The sequence below is a fragment of the Ovis aries genome, chromosome 20, assembly GCF_016772045.2.
Source record: "Ovis aries strain OAR_USU_Benz2616 breed Rambouillet chromosome 20, ARS-UI_Ramb_v3.0, whole genome shotgun sequence".
Lineage (NCBI taxonomy): Eukaryota > Metazoa > Chordata > Mammalia > Artiodactyla > Bovidae > Ovis > Ovis aries.
The window spans coordinates 7,434,154-7,451,820 of NC_056073.1; the positions used below are offsets into that span (position 1 = coordinate 7,434,154).

Here is a 17,667-nt window from a genome sequence, read left to right on the forward strand (position 1 = left end):
AGGCACAATGATAAGTCAAGGGGATACAAAACCGTGAGAAAAATAAATCAAGAACTGCTCCCAGATTCTAGGTTTTTTGGCTGAATTTCTGCTATCAGCCAGGATAATACATTAATAGGAGCAGGTCTAGGCTGCATATAGGTTGCACCGTTTTGAACGTGTTGAAGTGTCTGAGGGCTATCTAAGTGGTAAAATTAAGTACTGAGTTTTGCTCAGGAGAGTTGACTGAACTAAAGATACAGATTTGAGAGGCTCTGAGCCACTGAGTGACATTACTTAGAAAAGATGAACACAATTAGAAGCAAACTGAGGCAAAATCCAGGCAAACATCAACACAGGCTAAAGAAGAGTCCACAAAGGACACCAGAGGAACAGTAGGACAAGCAGGAAAAGAATCAAGTGAGAAGTAGTCACAGAAATCAAGGGTGTAGAGAATCTCAGGAAGGAAGCCTGATCAAATGTCAAATACTTCAGTGAGGTCAAATAAGGTGAGAGCTGAAAAGTGCTTCCTGATTTTGCCAATTAGAAGGTCCTTGGTGACATCTGCCAAGACAGTGTCGGTAGTGGAAGAAATGGGCTAAAGAATGGGAAATGAGGCAGAGAGAGGAAAATTAACACAATTTCAGGTCTTGACTGGGAAGAGGAGCTGACAAGTACATAAGAGAGTCCATAAAGGGATATGATATTGATTAAGGTTATTTTCTTTCTTTCCTTACTTTTAGAAGGGGAAAAACCCCTAGAAGGGAGCAGTTTAAAACGCCAATTGGTAGAAAATGGAAAGCTTCAGAGTAACAGATCGAGTTGACAGGTCGAAAGGAAAATACGTGTCTTTAATCCGAAAAGAGGACTTCTAGTACTGATAAAATGGTAAAGAGACACATACAGGGCGTTTACAGGTGGGAAACGGAAAGCCAGAACTGTCGGGCAAGTTGGCCTTTCTGCTCCGGTGTGTGGGAGGGGAGTGGGGTAATGAACTACAGACTGAACCACACTGAGGGTCATGGGTCGGATTACTGCCCAGGAACAAAGCTTTAGGTGCCAACCATCCCTGTTACCGAATTCGGAAGCCCCTGTGCCTCCTGCACAGTGAGGCTCATCAATCTAAACAGCAGAGTTGGTAACAGGGCAAGGTTCATTACAAATTCATACCTGGGTGGCTCCTGCCCTAAGAATCCCAAAGTTGCTGAAAGCAAAAGGAAGCGATCAGAAGGCTGTTAACTTTTGCAGCACGCAGAGTCCAGACACCTTCCCTCTCCCTCTCGCCCCGCAGCATTCAATGAAGGCAGTCTAGGTAGACTCAGGCGATTGAGAGGTTACGGGCCTAAGACAAAAGAGGCCGAACACAAAGCCCACACCTCCGCTCCCCGCCGCAGGCACGACGAGGGTGGTGACAACCCTCCCGCTGCGGAACCACACTACACCGCGGAGGGACCCCACCCTGCAAACCCTCACAACTCCAGGTCCAGGCCCCCATCCTCCTCCACTGACTACAGCTCAGCAGCGCGCGCTCCCGCTGGACTCCGCGCCCGGGCGTCCCAAGCCACCCCTCACACCTGCGGAAAAGGAACCGAGCTGGGCCCCCTCAGGACGCCCCGCGAGGCCGCCTGCGGTGGGGGAGGGGCTGCTGAGGCGGGAGGGCGCGCGCCGCGCCCGCTTCCGCCCCACCCACTGCGCGCGCTCCGAGCCCAGCCGCCGGGGCCACGGCCGACGCCTGCGCACTGCCGCTCTCCCCGCCACCTCCCCCTCTCCTTCCCCCTCCCCCAAGCCGGTCGCACCCTTGCGCCTGCGCTGTGCACGTTCCCGGGCTGCGGCAGCCATGCTGAGCCCGTACGGCGCGACTAGTGGGGGGGATAGGGTTGAGGACAGCGGGATAGGCAGCTGAGGATGTGAAGCGGCGGCGTTAGGGTGCTTTGGGTCTGTAGAGAAAGGCCTGGGCCATGCGGCCCCCTTGGCCCCTTGCGCGACCCCCGAGAACCTTCGGAAAAACCGGCCCCCGTGGCGGTGGGGAAGGGGGGTGGCTGGCACGTGACCCGGATCAGCCAATCTGGGTGACGCTGACGTGGCCGCGCGGTCCCGATGCTCTCCCCACCCCCCAGCTCGGCCGGGAAGGGAGGGGCTGGGGGCTACGCCCCCTCCCCCAACGCAACCTCAGTTTCCGGGGGGGTGACACCCCGGATTACATCCTCCCCCCGCACCAAGCCAAGGGGAACAGTGGAGCCCCCCTGGAAGGTTCCGGGATCCAGGTGAGAAGGGGCCCTTGCCGGGCGGGCATGTTGACAGTCATTTAAATGCCTAACCAATGTGGGGAGTCGGAAAGGGAGATTCTTGGGGTGCAGAGAGGAACCGTTTGAGGGTGGGAGCACTTGTCCTTCAAACAGTTTACAACCAATAGGAGCGGGGAGGGAGCGAGCAGGCGAGGGCCCCTCGGGTGGGGGAGGGGAATGGCCAACCTCTGTCCTCTTACCAATTGGAGGGCAAAGGGGCTTGGGGGCGGTGTGTCCCCCCGATTCCATTCGTCCCTTAGGGGTACAGGAGCTTGGAGCCAGGTGAGAAGGGATCCTTTGGCGGTCGGAGGGTGGGGTGATCTAGTGGGCTGAGGAGTGGGAGTGGTGACTGTAGTTCCTACTCCTAGAGGGGAATACTGAGAGTTGGCAACCCAAGCTGTGAACTGAAATTGTTTCCAGGCGCCCACTCCCTTTTTCCCCAGAGGCTCTAGAAGGAGCATTTCTGTGCTGCTTTTGTGTCAGCGGTAGGAACCTGGCAGTCATCACATGGCATGGTGGAGGTTACGCTTCGAGTGGGTTATCGAATTTGTGTGCATTCACGTGGACCTGGCCTGCGGAGCCTTCTGAATAAACCTTGGTTGCCCCGGCGGGGTCTTAGCTGAGCATGTGTCTATCACCGGCTGAGGAGAGTTTGCAGGCTAGAAGCTTGGGGTCTTCTTTGGATCAGGAACCAGGCCCAACGAGGGTCTCGGGAGAGGTTGAAAATCGTGGCTTGAGACACAGGAGAGTGAGTCTTGGGACCTGGGATGATTTCACAGCTCCCAAAGTTTCAGTTTTCTCCTGGGTGGTGTCTTTTGCCTCCTTCACCCCCTCCCCCATTCCTGAACAGTCTCTCCTTGTGTATTGCGGGGGAGGGAGCGGAAAGGAGGGAAGAGTTACTTTTCCAAATTACTGAGTACCAGTAGCCTCCCGTGTGACTCATTTGGGGGAAGGGACGATTGGGAGGCAGAGGAAAACAGTGATTTTCCGGAATGCAGGGAAATAAGCCAGAATGTCTGGCTGCCCTTCTACTTTCTAATAAGGCCCTGTGGTCTCTCGACCTCTTTTTCTTCCCTGACCGGCCCTCAGATAGGCCTCGGTGCAGACTTGCAAGGCCCCTCATGGAAGAATGGCAGACTGGGGAGGCTGGGCCACGAGGGGGAGGGGAGAAGGCCTCTGGGCGAAAGTTGCTGTGTCATTGCTCTCCTTGCTGCAGCCACCCGGGCGGGCCCGCTTGTACTTTTGAGGCCGAGGCCTGATCGGAGGGGGGGGGAGGAGAGGAGAGACTGCCGTCCCTGTGCGTGCTTCCCCCCACCCCCGCAGGGTTTGCCCGAGTTGGTGGTCTAGAAGACTAAAGGTTGACGGCCATTTTAGACGCAGTAACCGAGGTTAAGGCTCCAGGGCTGCTACGAAGGAAAGAGGGTAACAGTTCGAGGACTTATGCCTTCACGAAGCCCTGCGGTTGGGGGTCGGGGGAGGCTTTTATATTCGTTGACTTTCGTGATTAATTTCCTTATTCAGATACGCATAGACTGTTTTCTTACTTGGTAGCCAGAAAAGGGGACAAGGAGGAGGGGGGAGGGCCCCCAACTAAAGGCTGGGCGGGGGAAGTTCTTTCCCTCTCCGGTGAAGGGGACCGGGGGAGTCCAAGAGATGGCTTTAGCGATCCTAACCTTGCGTTGCGGCTCTATTCACACGTAGTCTGTAACCTCATTCGGGTTACTAGGTGGTGGGAAAGATTTGAGTGGGCTGGGGGGAGGGGGCGAAATTGAGCTCCCAAAATGGCTCCTGCCCCTCCTCGGAGGCGGACGGCCCGGGGGGAGGGGGGAGGGGAGGGGAGGAGGGGGAGGGCTAGTCGGAGCCGCAGCCGCCGCCGCCTCCTCCGCTCGCCCTCCTCCCTGGCGCTGACCGATAGACCAGCCGCTCCGTGGGGAGGACTCCGGACCCTCGTGGGGGGGATGGGGGAGCCCTTCCGCCCCCCCGACGCCAGGACCCTGAGAGGGGGTGCGGGCCCGCCTTCGGAGTGGGGGGAAGGGCGGGGAGCGTGGGGAGAGGTCTGAGCTCGCCAAGAGGGGGAGGGTGCGCACCCTGATTCGCCCCTCGAAGGCCTTGTTTTTTCCGCTCTGAGCCAGACACTGGAGAGAAGTTTGGGGAGGAGGTGGGTTTCATTTTACAGGGTATACGGGTGCTTTTGTTGGAGATTTTGCTCCCACTAAAGGGTTGCCGAGGTTTTGTCGACCAGGTAGATATTTGTATTGGTAACTGAAGGTATCAGAGGGAGGGATTGAAGAGGTGCTTGGGGTGCAAGTATTTAGAACATGGTCTCTGTTTAGTTGCCTTGGAGAGAAGCCTTTGAGTTCACAGAGGGTAGATTCTGGGGAGCGTTTTTGATTTCGACTGCTTGGCCTGGGGGAGGAAGAGGAGGATTTGAAGACTCTGGTAATTCTGCACTTTTGATTGCGAAGCAGAGGAACGTTAGGTTCCTTCCTCGCTGTGTTTGGGAGCCCTCGGCCGTTTGCCACAGTGGCAGGCCGCGGCTTCTAAGATGGCGTCTTCTTCCTCATTTCAGGTTCTTCACTGCGGCGGCCGCCTCGATCCCGAGAACAACCACCGCCGGCGTCCTGTGGCCACACCCCGGCGGGCCGATCCTGGCTACGCCCACGCGGCCCCCTCCAATCCTGCCGGCCTGGCCAATGGAGGAGCTACGAATGGCACGACCTGCCCAAGCTTGGCAGTCGCCAGTCGCACTGGGCTTGGACGTCTGGAAAGACTTTGTTGGAAGGGGAGGCAGGGAGAGGGTGCTGCACCCCTGCCAACCTCCCTCTTTCCCTGGAGTTGCCGAACCACAGCGCAGCCAATTGGCTCAGAGATGTGGCGGGTTGCCGCTTCCCTGGGGGTCTATGCGGCACTCTTCTGCCTGGTGACTGACGCTTTGGAAATGAGGTTTATGACGTCATCGCTTCCGCCGACCAATAGAGAACGCTCCCGCGGAGAGGTGTTCCTCCCCCTTCGACTCTGCTTCTTCACGCGCGTGAGCGAGCGAGCGCGCGCGAAGGGGGTGGGGGAAATCGCGAGCACGGTGGCGCGCATGAGCGGCGAGGCTCCTCCCCCTTGCCTATATATAAAGGGCTGGCGCGGGGCTCGGAGGCGCCATTTCGCGCTGGAGTGGAGCAGCCTCTAGAACGAGCTGGAGGATTCTGCGTATCTACACAGAGCCTTCGAGTCGTCTGGGGCCGCCATTACAATCCACGTCCATCCGCTTGGAAATGGCCTTCGTCTCGGCCTATGACCGGCCCCGGCGGACAGTACAGACCCCATAGAAGCCCCCGAAGCTCCCCTTTTTCGGGCCCCGCCCAGTTCTCGGAGTCTGTCCACCCCCTCTACTCCGCCCTCAAGAGGATTTCAAAGATGGAGGCGGCGGCTCCCTAAACCACTTTTCGTGTTCATCCGCCTCCATCCGAGATCGAAACGGGACCTCGTCCGCCCCGGACGGTCCCGGCAGGAAGAGGGGATCCTTGCAGACCAACGGCGGGCAGTATTGGCGACGGTGTCTGGGATCGGGGGCCATCCTGGGGTTTGAAGAGCCCGTCCCCTTTCGTTCGCCCGCCTCAGCTGAGGCCGCCGCCATTTTCTCGCTGTCCGCCTCCTGCGGAGCGCGCCAAGCTGCTGGGAGTTCTCCGAGGAACAGCGGAGGAGATTGCTTTCGTGCCAGCCCGGCGGGGTGGGTTGTCGCCTGGAGGACCGAGGGCGGCGGCCCCCGCCCTCCCCCCACTTCCCAGGTTATGCTGGACCGGGAGGTAAGGGGAACCGAGGCCACCCGGACTTCCCGCGGCTGAGGGCAGCGCCGGTTCCCCGTGATCAAGATGCTGCAAAACGTGACTCCCCACAACAAGTACGTCCCTGCGAGCCGCGTGTGGGAAGGGGGCGTTGGGGGGCTGCGGCGCGCGGGTGTGAGGTGTCGGGTTCAGAAGGAGTGTGGAACCGACTCGGGCGCGTTGCTGTTTCGTGGCGCAACTGTTGGTTGTCGAGGCTCGCGCAGGGGTGAGCGGCGGTTTGGGGACCGTGGCAGCGGCCCCAGATCCTGCGTATGGAGGGAGCCCAGGTAGTCAGTCTGCGCGTTACTTTCCCGCTGTGGTCAGATCTTAGCTGAGTCGGGCAGAGCGAGGTGGCGGCGGAATATGTACCGGGGGAGGACTTGGATTGGGCAGCGGGTCCTGAGGGTAGTAAGTCTGCTGTCTAAGCGACCGTTTGTCGGGCCTTCTGGGGCGGGGGTTCGTGTTCACATCTTGTGCTTTACAGGGTTGCCATGGTGATAGAGCTTCGGGGACTGGAAACGGGGATTCCCTGAGTAGGGTACAAGGACCACTCTTTTTCCTAATGTCGGGGACAGGTCTTTAAATTCTTGATTTTCGGTGAGTGGTTTGGTTTTGTGTTGAGAGGTGTGCGTTGTGTTGCTGAAGGTTGGATTTCTTCTCGTGTGTGTGTATCAGAGTGTGAGGCACCATTGAGAGTTTCCTTCAGGGTAGAGAGGTGGAGCTAAGCACTCTTTAGTCCTGCTCTGGGGATGTAAACAATGAGATCTTGGGCCTTGGGTAACACCTGGTCTTGAGGAGCCCCTGAGAGAATGTAAACTTCATGCACTGTTGGCCTTTGATCTCTAGAGGTGATGCTACAGTGGAACCAGTTAATGGCATCGCAGTTTTTGGCAGAGGTTGGGTAGGGGGAGGTCTATCACTTTTATGGGGGAATTTGCTGACCTTGACTGTTTGGACAGCTCTATTTTTTGAGTCCCTTCGAGGGAGGAGACTGAATTTTCGAATAGTTAATTCCTGGAGGCTAGTAGCTTGAGGTATTCCAGGCTCTGAAGTCTGACAAATACTCCCTTGTCTGGTTTTTTTTTTTTTTTTTTTTTTTGGTATGGATCCGTTAGATTGCTTGCCCGTTGTTTGGAGTTAACTATTCCGAGCTTTGTGGAGAATGCGAATTCCTTTTGCACAGGTGGATTCTTAGGTGTCTGTCTCATCAGCGATTTATGATATTTTTCTATTTCGTTTCTTTTCATCCGTTCCCCTCAGGCTCAACCACCATGGCAACCACCAAGCCCCTAGTGAGGAGGAAGCTTGGGGCTTGAGTTTCTTGGCTCCACCCATTTTACTTAAGGTCTGTCCCTGCAAGGCTGTGATTCTTAAATGGCTGGGCCCTATGAGAAGCTACTTGGGCTTTTTCAGTTTAAAACAGGTGAAGAAGCCTATTAGATTTTAAGAACTCAGAAGATAGGGCTTCTGTGGGTATAGAAAAGGTAATAAAGAGGTACAAGAACAAAAGCTCCACGGATTGTTTGGATGCTGAATTCGTTTTCATAATCTTTACCACTGTTTTTCCAAGCCTAGATGTGCTGAGGGTACATAGTGCAAATCTGTGGATTGTGGAGTTCTACTAAACTCCACCAGATTACCACATCTGATTTTGTTTCCTATCTTCACAGGCTCCCTGGGGAGGGGAATGCAGGGTTACTGGGCCTGGGCCCAGAAGCAGCAGCGCCTGGGAAAAGGATTCGAAAGCCCTCTCTATTGTATGAGGGATTCGAGAGCCCCACAATGGCTTCAGTGCCGGCTTTGCAACTAACCCCTGCCAACCCACCACCTCCTGAGGTGTCCAATCCCAAAAAGCCAGGACGGGTTACCAACCAGTTGCAATATCTGCACAAGGTGGTGATGAAGGCTCTATGGAAACATCAGTTTGCATGGCCCTTCCGGCAGCCTGTGGATGCCGTCAAACTGGGTCTGCCGGTGAGTAGAGAGGTTGGAGTGGGGAGGTGTGGAAATGAAAAGAATGCGTGTGCTTGGAGGTGGGCTGCCTAGTGTAGGTAGGTGCTGCGGCCCCTAGGGAGTTCCCATTTCTACCCTATAGGGCAGATAGCCACCAGAATTCTAGATTTTTGGTCCTTTGTGATTGATCCAACCGCTTGCTATCTAGGATCTCTCATTGTGCCCTCCATGTGTCCTTAACTTTTGTGCCCTGGCTCCATTTTACAGATTCCCACCCCAGGTTGGGAGAGGACCACGGTGGCCAAAATTCTTAGCTTCTTCCTTTCCCTCATGCAGCCCATGGATAGCCAGCCCCAGAGGTAATGTCACAGGATGGGAAACTTTTCCAGAGTGGGTGGGAGATGGGTGGTTAGAGCAAGGCGATAGGGGTCTCCTTATGGGTGATCAGAGTCCTGTTCCCATTTTTTAACCCTATCCCATAGTTTTGATTGGGGCCGCAGTTGAGGAGACTATGTACTCCTCTGACAGACTTGGGTGTGTGTGTGTGTGTGTGTGTGTGTGTAGGGGTTGGTAGTTTGCCTGAGAACAGGCGTTTTTCTTTCTGTGGTCTGACCTACCACTTTTTTCTTTAGGATTATCACAAAATTATAAAGCAGCCTATGGATATGGGTACTATCAAGAGGAGACTTGAAAACAACTACTATTGGGCTGCCTCAGAGTGTATGCAGGATTTCAACACCATGTTCACCAACTGCTACATCTACAACAAGGTGAGTTCTTGTGTGTTATTAGTTGGGGGGAGAGAGTGCGTTTCTTATCACTACTTTATCATTGTAAAGTTTAAATCTTTTACTGAAGGTGTTCTCAGCAGTTTGGTATCTAGAAAGTCTGTTTGCAAAGGTGCCACTGAAAACTGATGTGGCTTCAGAGATCCAGGATTAAGAGATGTTTAAATACAACACTTCACTCACTTTTTATCTTTGTTGCATTCTGAGGGGCAAAGTTGGACAAGATAAAAGGGAAATGAGTGGCCCGGTATAGGTAATTTTTAGTACTTTGATGGAGTTGTGTAAGGAAGTAGTGATGATGCCTGGGGCTAGGTATTTCCCAGAGAAAATGGTTTTACCTCTCTTCCTAGCATTTGAACTTTTTGTTTGTTTCCTGTAGCCCACTGATGATATTGTTCTGATGGCACAAACGCTGGAAAAGATCTTTCTGCAGAAAGTGGCATCAATGCCACAAGAAGAACAAGAACTTGTGGTTACTATCCCTAAGAACAGCCACAAGAAAGGGGCCAAATTGGCAGGTAGGAAGAGAAGGAGTTTTGCTAATGGAGACCAAGAGATGGCAGTGGTAATCAAACTAGACTCTTTGTCTCCCCTGCAGCGCTCCAGGGCAGCATCACCAGTGCCCATCAGGTGCCCGCTGTCTCTTCTGTGTCTCACACTGCCCTGTATACTCCACCGCCTGAGATACCTACCACTGTCCTCAACATTCCCCACCCGTCGGTCATCTCTTCTCCCCTTCTCAAGTCCTTGCACTCCGCTGGACCCCCACTCCTTGCTGTCTCTGCAGCTCCCCCAGCACAGCCCCTTGCCAAGGTATACATCTGTGGATATCTTTGGGGTAATGAGGAGGGGAAGGTCTTAAATGGGGTGGATCCCCAGAGTAAAAGGCACCTGTCTTTTCTCCACAGAAAAAAGGGGTAAAGCGGAAAGCAGATACTACCACCCCTACACCTACAGCTATCCTGGCTCCTGGGTCCCCAGCTAGCCCTCCAGGGGGTCTGGAGCCTAAGGCAGCCCGGCTCCCCCCTGTGCGTAGAGAAAGTGGCCGCCCTATCAAGCCCCCACGCAAAGACTTGCCTGACTCTCAGCAACAACACCAGAGCTCCAAGAAAGGAAAGCTGTCGGAACAGTTAAAACATTGCAATGGCATTTTGAAGGAGTTACTGTCTAAGAAGCACGCTGCCTATGCCTGGCCTTTCTATAAACCAGTGGACGCTTCTGCTCTTGGCCTGCATGACTACCATGACATCATTAAGCACCCCATGGACCTCAGCACTGTCAAGGTACCCACTGCATGGGGCAGATGGGATACTCAGGCAGTGATCGGAGCCTAAGGATCAATAAACAGTCACTTTTTATGGGCATGCAGCTATCTTGGCGTTTTACTTTTACGAAATAGGCAAAAGGTCACATACTCTAATGAGTGTATTTTCTGGAATTGGAAACTGTGGTGGGTTTTACGTTCAGAGCGTCACTGCTTATACTCAAGTCCTGTCTATTGGAAATGTTGGGTTAGGGTAGTGGAGTAAAGGGAGTAGCCCAATAGTTGGAGGCCACACACACCCCCAACTTTCACTTAAAAATAATGATTTTTTTTTTTCTTAGACATAGACATTTGTTCAGCCCACCCAAATTCCTTTGACTTCAAACTTGAGCCCCAGGGTATAGGTCCTTCCCGTCACACACATCCCACCCCCCACTGTGCTGTCTAGAGGGCTGTTCTTGGCAGTGTCTGGGCCTGGCAGGGAAAGGTGAGTCTCCCTGCCTGTGCAGCTTCTGATGCTGCCTCCTTCTGCAGCGGAAGATGGAGAATCGCGACTATCGGGACGCACAGGAGTTTGCTGCTGACGTGCGGCTTATGTTCTCCAACTGCTATAAATACAACCCTCCAGACCACGATGTTGTGGCCATGGCCCGGAAGCTGCAGGTGAGGGCAGGGCCGCGGTCGGGAGGGCAGATGGAGCTGGGGGGCGTTTTGCCGTCTGTGCTGCGGAGCCTGAACATGAGGCGCTCCCGGTGTACGCAGTTGTACGTTGGAGCTGCCGAATGGCTGGGTGTGACCAGGGCATATCTGTTAGCCCGGTTTTGAGTCTGCTGTCTCTTTCTAGGATGTGTTTGAGTTCCGTTATGCCAAAATGCCAGATGAACCACTGGAACCAGGGCCTTTACCAGTCTCTACTGCCTTGCCCCCTGGCTTGGCCAAGTCATCTTCAGAGTCCTCCAGTGAGGAAAGTAGCAGCGAGAGTTCTTCTGAGGAAGAGGAGGAGGAAGATGAGGAGGAGGAGGAGGAGGAGGAAGAGAGTGAGAGCTCTGACTCCGAGGAAGAAAGGGCTCATCGCTTGGCTGAACTACAGGAGCAGGTATTTTGTCACTGTTGAGTTACTGGATGAGGTTCATGCAGTCTTTGGCTTAATTTTTTTTTTTTTCCATTGCTTTACCTATATATTTTTTTTTTTTCAAATTTTTTTTTTCCTCTCAAGCTTAGAGCAGTACATGAACAACTGGCTGCCTTGTCCCAAGGCCCAATATCCAAGCCCAAGCGAAAGAGAGAGAAAAAAGAGAAAAAGAAGAAACGGAAGGCAGAGAAGCATCGAGGCCGAGCTGGGGCTGATGAAGATGACAAAGGGCCTCGGGCACCCCGCCCGTCTCAGCCCAAGAAGTCCAAGAAGGCCGGTAGCGGTGGCAGCAGTGGCGCTGCCACGCTGGGCCCTCCTGGCTTTGGACCTTCTGGAGGAGGGGGCACCAAGTGAGTTCCAACAGGAACGGAAGCAGAGATTTCTCCCGCTGCTTGCAGTTTTCTCTAAATGGGGGGGGGGGGGCAGTGATTGGGGTTGTTTTTTTCCCCCTCTGACAAGTGTCCAGATGATGAAATAGACCTTGAAGAACATAGGGTCTTTTGAAGCTGCTTAACTCTTGACAGTGTAATCTGCCTACCTCTTCTCTAAGCCTTTTTGTATGTTCTTTTTTTCTGTAGTCGGGGGTGGGTTAGTGCTTTAGGTACCAAAAAAAAACAATAGACCTGTGCTGACATACTTGTATTTATTTTTCAAAGCCCAACCGAGATTAAAATATTAGCTGTGTAAAGAAGCTCTGCTCCCCTGATAGACAAGTGCCCCGTAGCCCATCTCTGACTCACTCATTTGCCTTAATGGAAACAGTTCTTCACGTGTGAAATCCAGATCACTGGATTGAACAGTGAGAATGTATTGAGATAATGTGTTCCCCCAAGTGATAATTTTCTTTTGCTCAGGCTCCCCAAAAAGGCCACAAAGACAGCCCCCCCTGCCCTGCCTGCTGGCTACGACTCAGAGGAGGAGGAAGAAAGCAGGCCCATGAGTTACGATGAGAAGCGGCAGTTGAGCCTGGACATCAACAAGCTGCCCGGGGAGAAACTGGGTCGTGTTGTGCACATAATCCAAGCCAGGGAGCCCTCTTTACGTGACTCAAACCCAGAAGAAATTGAGATTGACTTTGAAACACTCAAGCCGTCCACACTTAGAGAGCTTGAACGTTACGTTCTTTCCTGCCTGCGAAAGAAACCCCGGAAGCCGTATAGTGAGTATGAAGTGAGGTCCCCAGTTACCCTAGCAAATGCTTGTGTGATCCTGAGGACAGTTTAGGGAAGGAGGTGGGGGTTATGCTTGATGCCCTTGGAATCATCAGTTCCCGGGATGGCGGGCTGCGTTAGTTGCCTGCTTAAGTTCAAGAAAGGCATTTGGCAACGACACGCATGGGACAGGGAAACCGGAGTGCCCCTGGCTACGTTAGTCCTGGTTTGTTTCTTTTCTAGCTATTAAAAAACCTGTGGGAAAGACAAAGGAGGAGCTGGCTTTGGAGAAGAAGCGGGAACTAGAAAAGCGGTTACAAGATGTTAGTGGGCAGCTCAATTCTACCAAAAAGCCCCCCAAGAAAGGTGAGTGTCCCATAAGCCACTGTGAGCTCATTACACCCTGCCCTCCTGGTTCTTCAAAAGGGGAATATAGGCTCACACATCTTTAAACTTCACCCCTGTTCTTCAGCGAGTGAGAAAACAGAGACAGCCGCAGCGCAGCAGGTCGCGGTGTCCCGCCTCAGTGCTTCCAGCTCCAGCTCGGACTCCAGCTCCTCCTCCTCCTCTTCCTCCTCTTCAGACACCAGTGATTCAGACTCAGGCTAAAGGGCCAGGCCAGACGGGGCAGGAGGCTCCGCAGGACCGGACCCCCAGACCGCCCTGCCCCGCCCGCTCCCTCCCTGTGCCGTGACACTTCTCATCTCACCCCCTCCCCCCTCTGCGAGAGAGCTGGCTCTGCAGGGGGGAGGGGTGCGGGGACAAGACTAAGGGAGGGACGGAGAAACGGACAAAGGAGGACTGAGCTCCCAGCCCTGTGCAGAGTGCCCCCTTAGGCACAGCGCCCCCATTCAAAATGGCTGGGGCAGGCAGGGGTGTCGGGTGGGAATGGGCAGAGGCCCTAATAGGGCTTACCGGAGGCCACGCTGCCCTGTTCGCTTAGAAGGGCCCTGTTTTGAGATTGTTTGTTCTAATTTATTTTAAGCTAGGTAAGGCTGCAGAGGGGTGGGGCCATGGTCCCTCAGCTTCCATGGGGAGGGAGGAAGGGGGAGCTCTTTTTTTACGTTGACTTTTTTTTTCTACTCAGTTTTCCCTTTTCCTTCTGCTCCAGTTGGGGCCCCAGGGGCTTCAGTCATCTCCCCAGTTGGTCCCCTGGGTTGTCTTTTTTTTGTCTGTTGATTCTAACTTGTAAATAAAGAAATACTATTCATGTTCTGAGTTCATTACCTTAATGACGGTTGTTTTTGTAGTTGCTTCAAAACAAATGGAATACGTTTGAGAATTTTGAGGAATGTATTGGGGGTCGGGCGGGAAGAAGGATCATCCTGTTTTAAATAAATCAGTAGGCGGTTGCTGTGGTAAAAAGTGCATCTGCCCTTTGTAAAGTGAATCCTCCAGAATAACAAGGTTCACAGTCTGCTCTGGATTTAGATGAAGCCAATACCTGGCTCATTTGGCCAAGAGTTTCAAACTCGGGACTTTGAATAGGCTCAGATTTTTCGCTGGTCCTGGATGTGTGGATTGTCCCCTGAACACTTGAAGTTACCAGTTAGATGTGAAAGGGATGAGAGTAGCTAACAATGGGTACTTTTTTGCACTGGGCATCTGCCTTAAGAGGCCGGTGTGCCTATTTTTATAATTTGCTGGTTTGGCTTCAAATTGCGTGTTTGTGGAGCTTTGCAAAGTTGCCTAGTTTACAGGATTCCGGCAGTCTACCAAATGGAAATCACGAAAACTGTACAAGTCTAGCCCTTTTGCTAAAGACAGAAGGGCTCTATAGTTAAGAACGATGAAACATTTGGGTACCAGAATTTGGGGCCTTAGACCATACAAAAGCAAGAGCCTTCAGTATAACAGGTATGGTAGAAAATCTTGAGTTTTCTAAGTGAAGGCTGGCTTATTCGGTATGTTGCCAGAAACAGAAATAGTGGTGATTTGCAGAAGGCTGGGTTCTAGCAGATTCTCAGCTCTCGAATCCTTGATCTACAGAGCCACTGAAAGCTAGTAACTTGAAATTATATCTGAAAATTGTTTTGGCCACACCCTGTGGTTCGTGTGATCTTAATTCCCTGGCCAGGGACTGAACCCATGCTGGCAGTGAAAGTACTGATGCGGTCTAACTGCTGGGCCCCCAGGGAATTACCTAAAGTCTTAAATGGAGGCCTGGGCACCAGCTCAAAGAGTAACACAGGCAGGGTTGAGATTGCTTGCTTGTTATACTTGTGCAAGGGCCTTAGCTTTTTAAATGAGATCTTGAGGGGGTTTTGAGCCAACTTGTGAGGCTCAGTGAGTGAACTCCAACTGCATTTATTTCTTTTTTCCCCCCTTTCTTTTTTCCCCAACTGCATTTAAATTCTTGTCCTGAAAGTTCAGAAGTACTTAAGTGAAAGTGAAGTCGCTCAGTCGTGTCTAACTCTGTCACCCTGTGGACTGTAGCCCACCCAGCTCTTCTGTCCATGGGATTCTCCAGGCAAGAATACTGGAGTGGGTTGCCATTTCCTTCTCCAGAGTATCTTCCCAACCCAGGGATCGAACCCAGGTCTCCTGCATTGCAGGCAGATGCTTTAACCTCGGAGGCACCAGGGAAGCCAGAAATAATTGGAGTGGGGTAGAATTTAAATCTAGAAGGGTAAATGGTTTCAATTAGATGTGTGTCTGTTTGCCTAGCACTGTCACATTTAAAAGGGAACTGAAGGTTTGAGTTTGTTTGGAAAGGAGACCAGTTAGAATCTTAACGTCTATGGCTGTATCCCCTTCAAGTATTTCTAAATTGTGGTTTGGGAATATAAAGATTTCAACTCTCAGAAGCTAAGTGGCTTTACCTGTTCAGTTGCTAAGTCCTGTCTGACTCTCTGACCCAGTGGACTGCAGCACGCCAGGCTTCCCTGCCATTCACCATCTGGAGTTTCCTGCAACTTGTCCATTGAGGACATCCAACAATCCCATCGTCTGTCACCCTCTTCTGCCCTCAATCTTTCCCAGTATCGGTCTTTTCCAATGAGTCAGCTCTTTGCCTCAGGTGGCCAAAGTATTATAGCTTCAGCATCAGTCCTTCCAGTGAATATTCAGGATTGATTTCCTCTCAGTCCAAGGGACTCAAGTCTTCTCCAACACCAGTTCAAAAGCATCAGTTCTTTGACACTCATCATTCTTTATGGTCCAACTCAGAGCGAGCGGTACATTACTGTTAGAAAAACCATAGCTTTGACTATACAGATTTGGTAGCACAGTGATTTCTCTGCTGTATAATGTGCTATCTAGGTTGGTCATAGCTTTTTTCCCATCTTGTTAATTTCATGGCTGCAGTCACTGCGGTGATTTTGGAGCCTAAGAAAATCTGCCAGTCTTTTTTTTTTTCCTATTTGCCATGGCTTCCCTGCTGCTGCTGCTGCTAAGTCACTTCAGCCCACCAGGCCCCTCCATCCATGGGATTTTCCAGGCAAGAGTACTGGAGTGGGGTGCCATTGCCTTCTCCGGGTGGCACAGATAGTAAAGAATCTGCCCACAATACAGGAGACCCAGGTTCAATCCCTAGAGAGGATTCCTAGGAAGATCCCCTAAAGAAGGAGATGGGAACCCAATCCAGAATTTGCCTGGAAAATCTGATGGGCACAGGAGCCTGGTGGGCTACAGTCCATGGGATCACAGAGTCAAACACAGCTGAGTGACTAACATTTGCCTTGAAGTGATGGGACTGAATGCCATGCTCTTAAGGTTTTTGAATATTGAGTTTTAAGCTTTTTCACTTCCCTCTTTCACCTTCATCAAGAAGCTCTGTAGTTCCTCTTCACTTTCTGCCATTAGAATGGTGGCATCTGCATACCTGATATTTCTCCTGGCAATCATGATTCCAGCTTGTGCTTCATCCAGCTGGGCATTTTGCATGATGTACTCTGCATAGAAGTTAAGTGAGCAGGGTGACAACAGCCTTGATGTATTCCTTTCCCAATTTTGAACCAGTCAGTTGTTCCATGTCTTGCTCTAACTTGCCTCTTGACCTACATACAGGTTTCTCTGGAGGCAGGTAAGGTTGTCTGATATCCCCATCCCTTTAAGAATTTTCCACAGTTTCCACTGTTGTGATCCACACAGTCAAAGGCTTTAGCATAGTCATTGAAGCAGAGGTAGGTTTTTTCCTGGACTTCTCTTTTCCTATGATCCAACAGATGTTGGCAATTTGATACCTGGTAAGAGAAAGCAGCCTGGCTTATCCCATTGACTGCAAAACAGGCTGAGACTGGGCGAGAGTGCCTCTGGACCTGATTTACACCTCCTGGAATGTGAAGCCAAGTGGGCCTTAGAAAGCATCACTACGAACAAAGCTAGTAGAGGTGATGGCATTCCAGTGGAGCTATTTCAAATCCTAAAAGATGATGCTGTGAAAGTGCTGCACTCAATATGCCAGTAAATTTGGAAGACTCAGCAGTGGCCACAGGACTGGAAAAGGTCAGTTTTCATTCCAATTCCAAAGAAAGGCAATGCCAAAGAATGCTCAAATGACCGCACAATTGCACTCATCTCACATGCTAGGAAAGTAATGCTCAAAATTCTCCAAGCCAGGCTTCAGCAATATGTGAACCATGAACTTTTAGATGTTCAAGCTGGTTTTAAAAAAGGCAGAGGAACCAGAGATCAGATTGCCAACATCCGCTGGATCATGGAAAAAGCAAGAGAGTTCCAGAAAAACATCTATTTCTGCTTTATTGACTATGCCAAAGGCTTTGACTGTGTGGATCACAATAAACTGTGGAAACTTCTGAAAGAGATGGAAATACCAGACCACCAGATCTGCCTCTTGAGAGACCTATATGCAGGTCAGGAAGCAACAGTTTGAACTGGACATGGAACAACAGACTGGTTCCAAATAGGAAAAGGAGTACGTCAAGGCTGTATATTGTCACCCTGCTTATTTAACTCAAATGCGGAGTACATCATGAGAAACGCTGGGCTGGAAGAAGCACAAGCTGGAATCAAGATTGCTGGGAGAAATATCAATAACCTCAGATATGCAGATGACACCACCCTTATGGCAGAAAGTGAAGAGGAGCTAAAAGCCTCTTGATGAAAGTGAAAGAGGAGGGTGAAAAAGTTGGCTTAAAGTTCAGCATTCAGAAAACGAAGATCATGGCATCCGGTCCCATCACTTCATGGGCAATAGATGTGGAAACAGTGTCAGACTTTATTTTTTTGGGCTCCCAAATCACTGCAGATGGTGATTGCAGCCATGAAATTAAAAGATGCTTACTCCTTGGAAGGAAAGTTATGACCAACCTAAACAGCATGTTCAAAAGCAGAGACAT

The 17,667-nt window shown here is 51.7% G+C and overlaps 2 protein-coding genes across 4 annotated transcripts; both read left to right on the plus strand.

Moving 5' to 3' along the window:
• Window positions 1-1,781: 1,781 nt before the first annotated feature.
• Window positions 1,782-5,659, plus strand: LOC132658290 (uncharacterized). The gene is made up of 2 exons (XM_060403579.1): window positions 1,782-2,243; window positions 4,834-5,659. The coding sequence occupies exons 1-2, from the start codon at window positions 1,938-1,940 to the stop codon at window positions 5,443-5,445; spliced, it is 918 nt and encodes a 305-aa protein (XP_060259562.1). The 5' UTR covers window positions 1,782-1,937; the 3' UTR covers window positions 5,446-5,659.
• BRD2 (bromodomain containing 2) lies at window positions 5,411-13,599 on the plus strand. Of its 3 annotated transcripts, XM_042237014.2 has the most exons (13): window positions 5,411-6,156; window positions 7,340-7,424; window positions 7,750-8,053; window positions 8,665-8,802; window positions 9,200-9,338; window positions 9,419-9,633; window positions 9,729-10,103; window positions 10,619-10,747; window positions 10,929-11,180; window positions 11,301-11,566; window positions 12,071-12,375; window positions 12,611-12,733; window positions 12,840-13,599. In XM_042237014.2, exons 3-13 carry the CDS (start codon window positions 7,862-7,864, stop codon window positions 12,974-12,976), a joined length of 2,271 nt encoding a protein of 756 aa, XP_042092948.1. In that variant the 5' UTR covers window positions 5,411-6,156; window positions 7,340-7,424; window positions 7,750-7,861; the 3' UTR covers window positions 12,977-13,599. The 3 variants fall into 3 exon arrangements, with proteins under 3 accessions (XP_042092948.1, XP_027814445.1, XP_027814447.1); XM_027958644.3 differs by lacking the exon at window positions 7,340-7,424; XM_027958646.3 differs by lacking the exons at window positions 5,411-6,156; window positions 7,340-7,424 and adding an exon at window positions 8,300-8,391 and having other exon boundaries at window positions 7,976-8,053.
• Window positions 13,600-17,667: the final 4,068 nt, after the last annotated feature.

Excerpts from the sequence above, each read along its gene's own strand:
- LOC132658290 (XM_060403579.1), top strand. The coding sequence starts at position 1,938 with ATGCGGCCCCCTTGGCCCCTTGCGCGACCCCCGAGAACCTTCGGAAAA. Across the intron at positions 2,244-4,833 it reads TGGAAGGTTCCGGGATCCAG|GTTCTTCACTGCGGCGGCCG; the intron begins GTGAGAAGGGGC and ends TCCTCATTTCAG.
- BRD2 (XM_027958644.3), top strand. The coding sequence starts at position 6,128 with ATGCTGCAAAACGTGACTCCCCACAACAA. Across the intron at positions 8,054-8,664 it reads CCGTCAAACTGGGTCTGCCG|GATTATCACAAAATTATAAA; the intron begins GTGAGTAGAGAG and ends TTTTTTCTTTAG. Across the intron at positions 12,376-12,610 it reads GAAACCCCGGAAGCCGTATA|CTATTAAAAAACCTGTGGGA; the intron begins GTGAGTATGAAG and ends TTTCTTTTCTAG.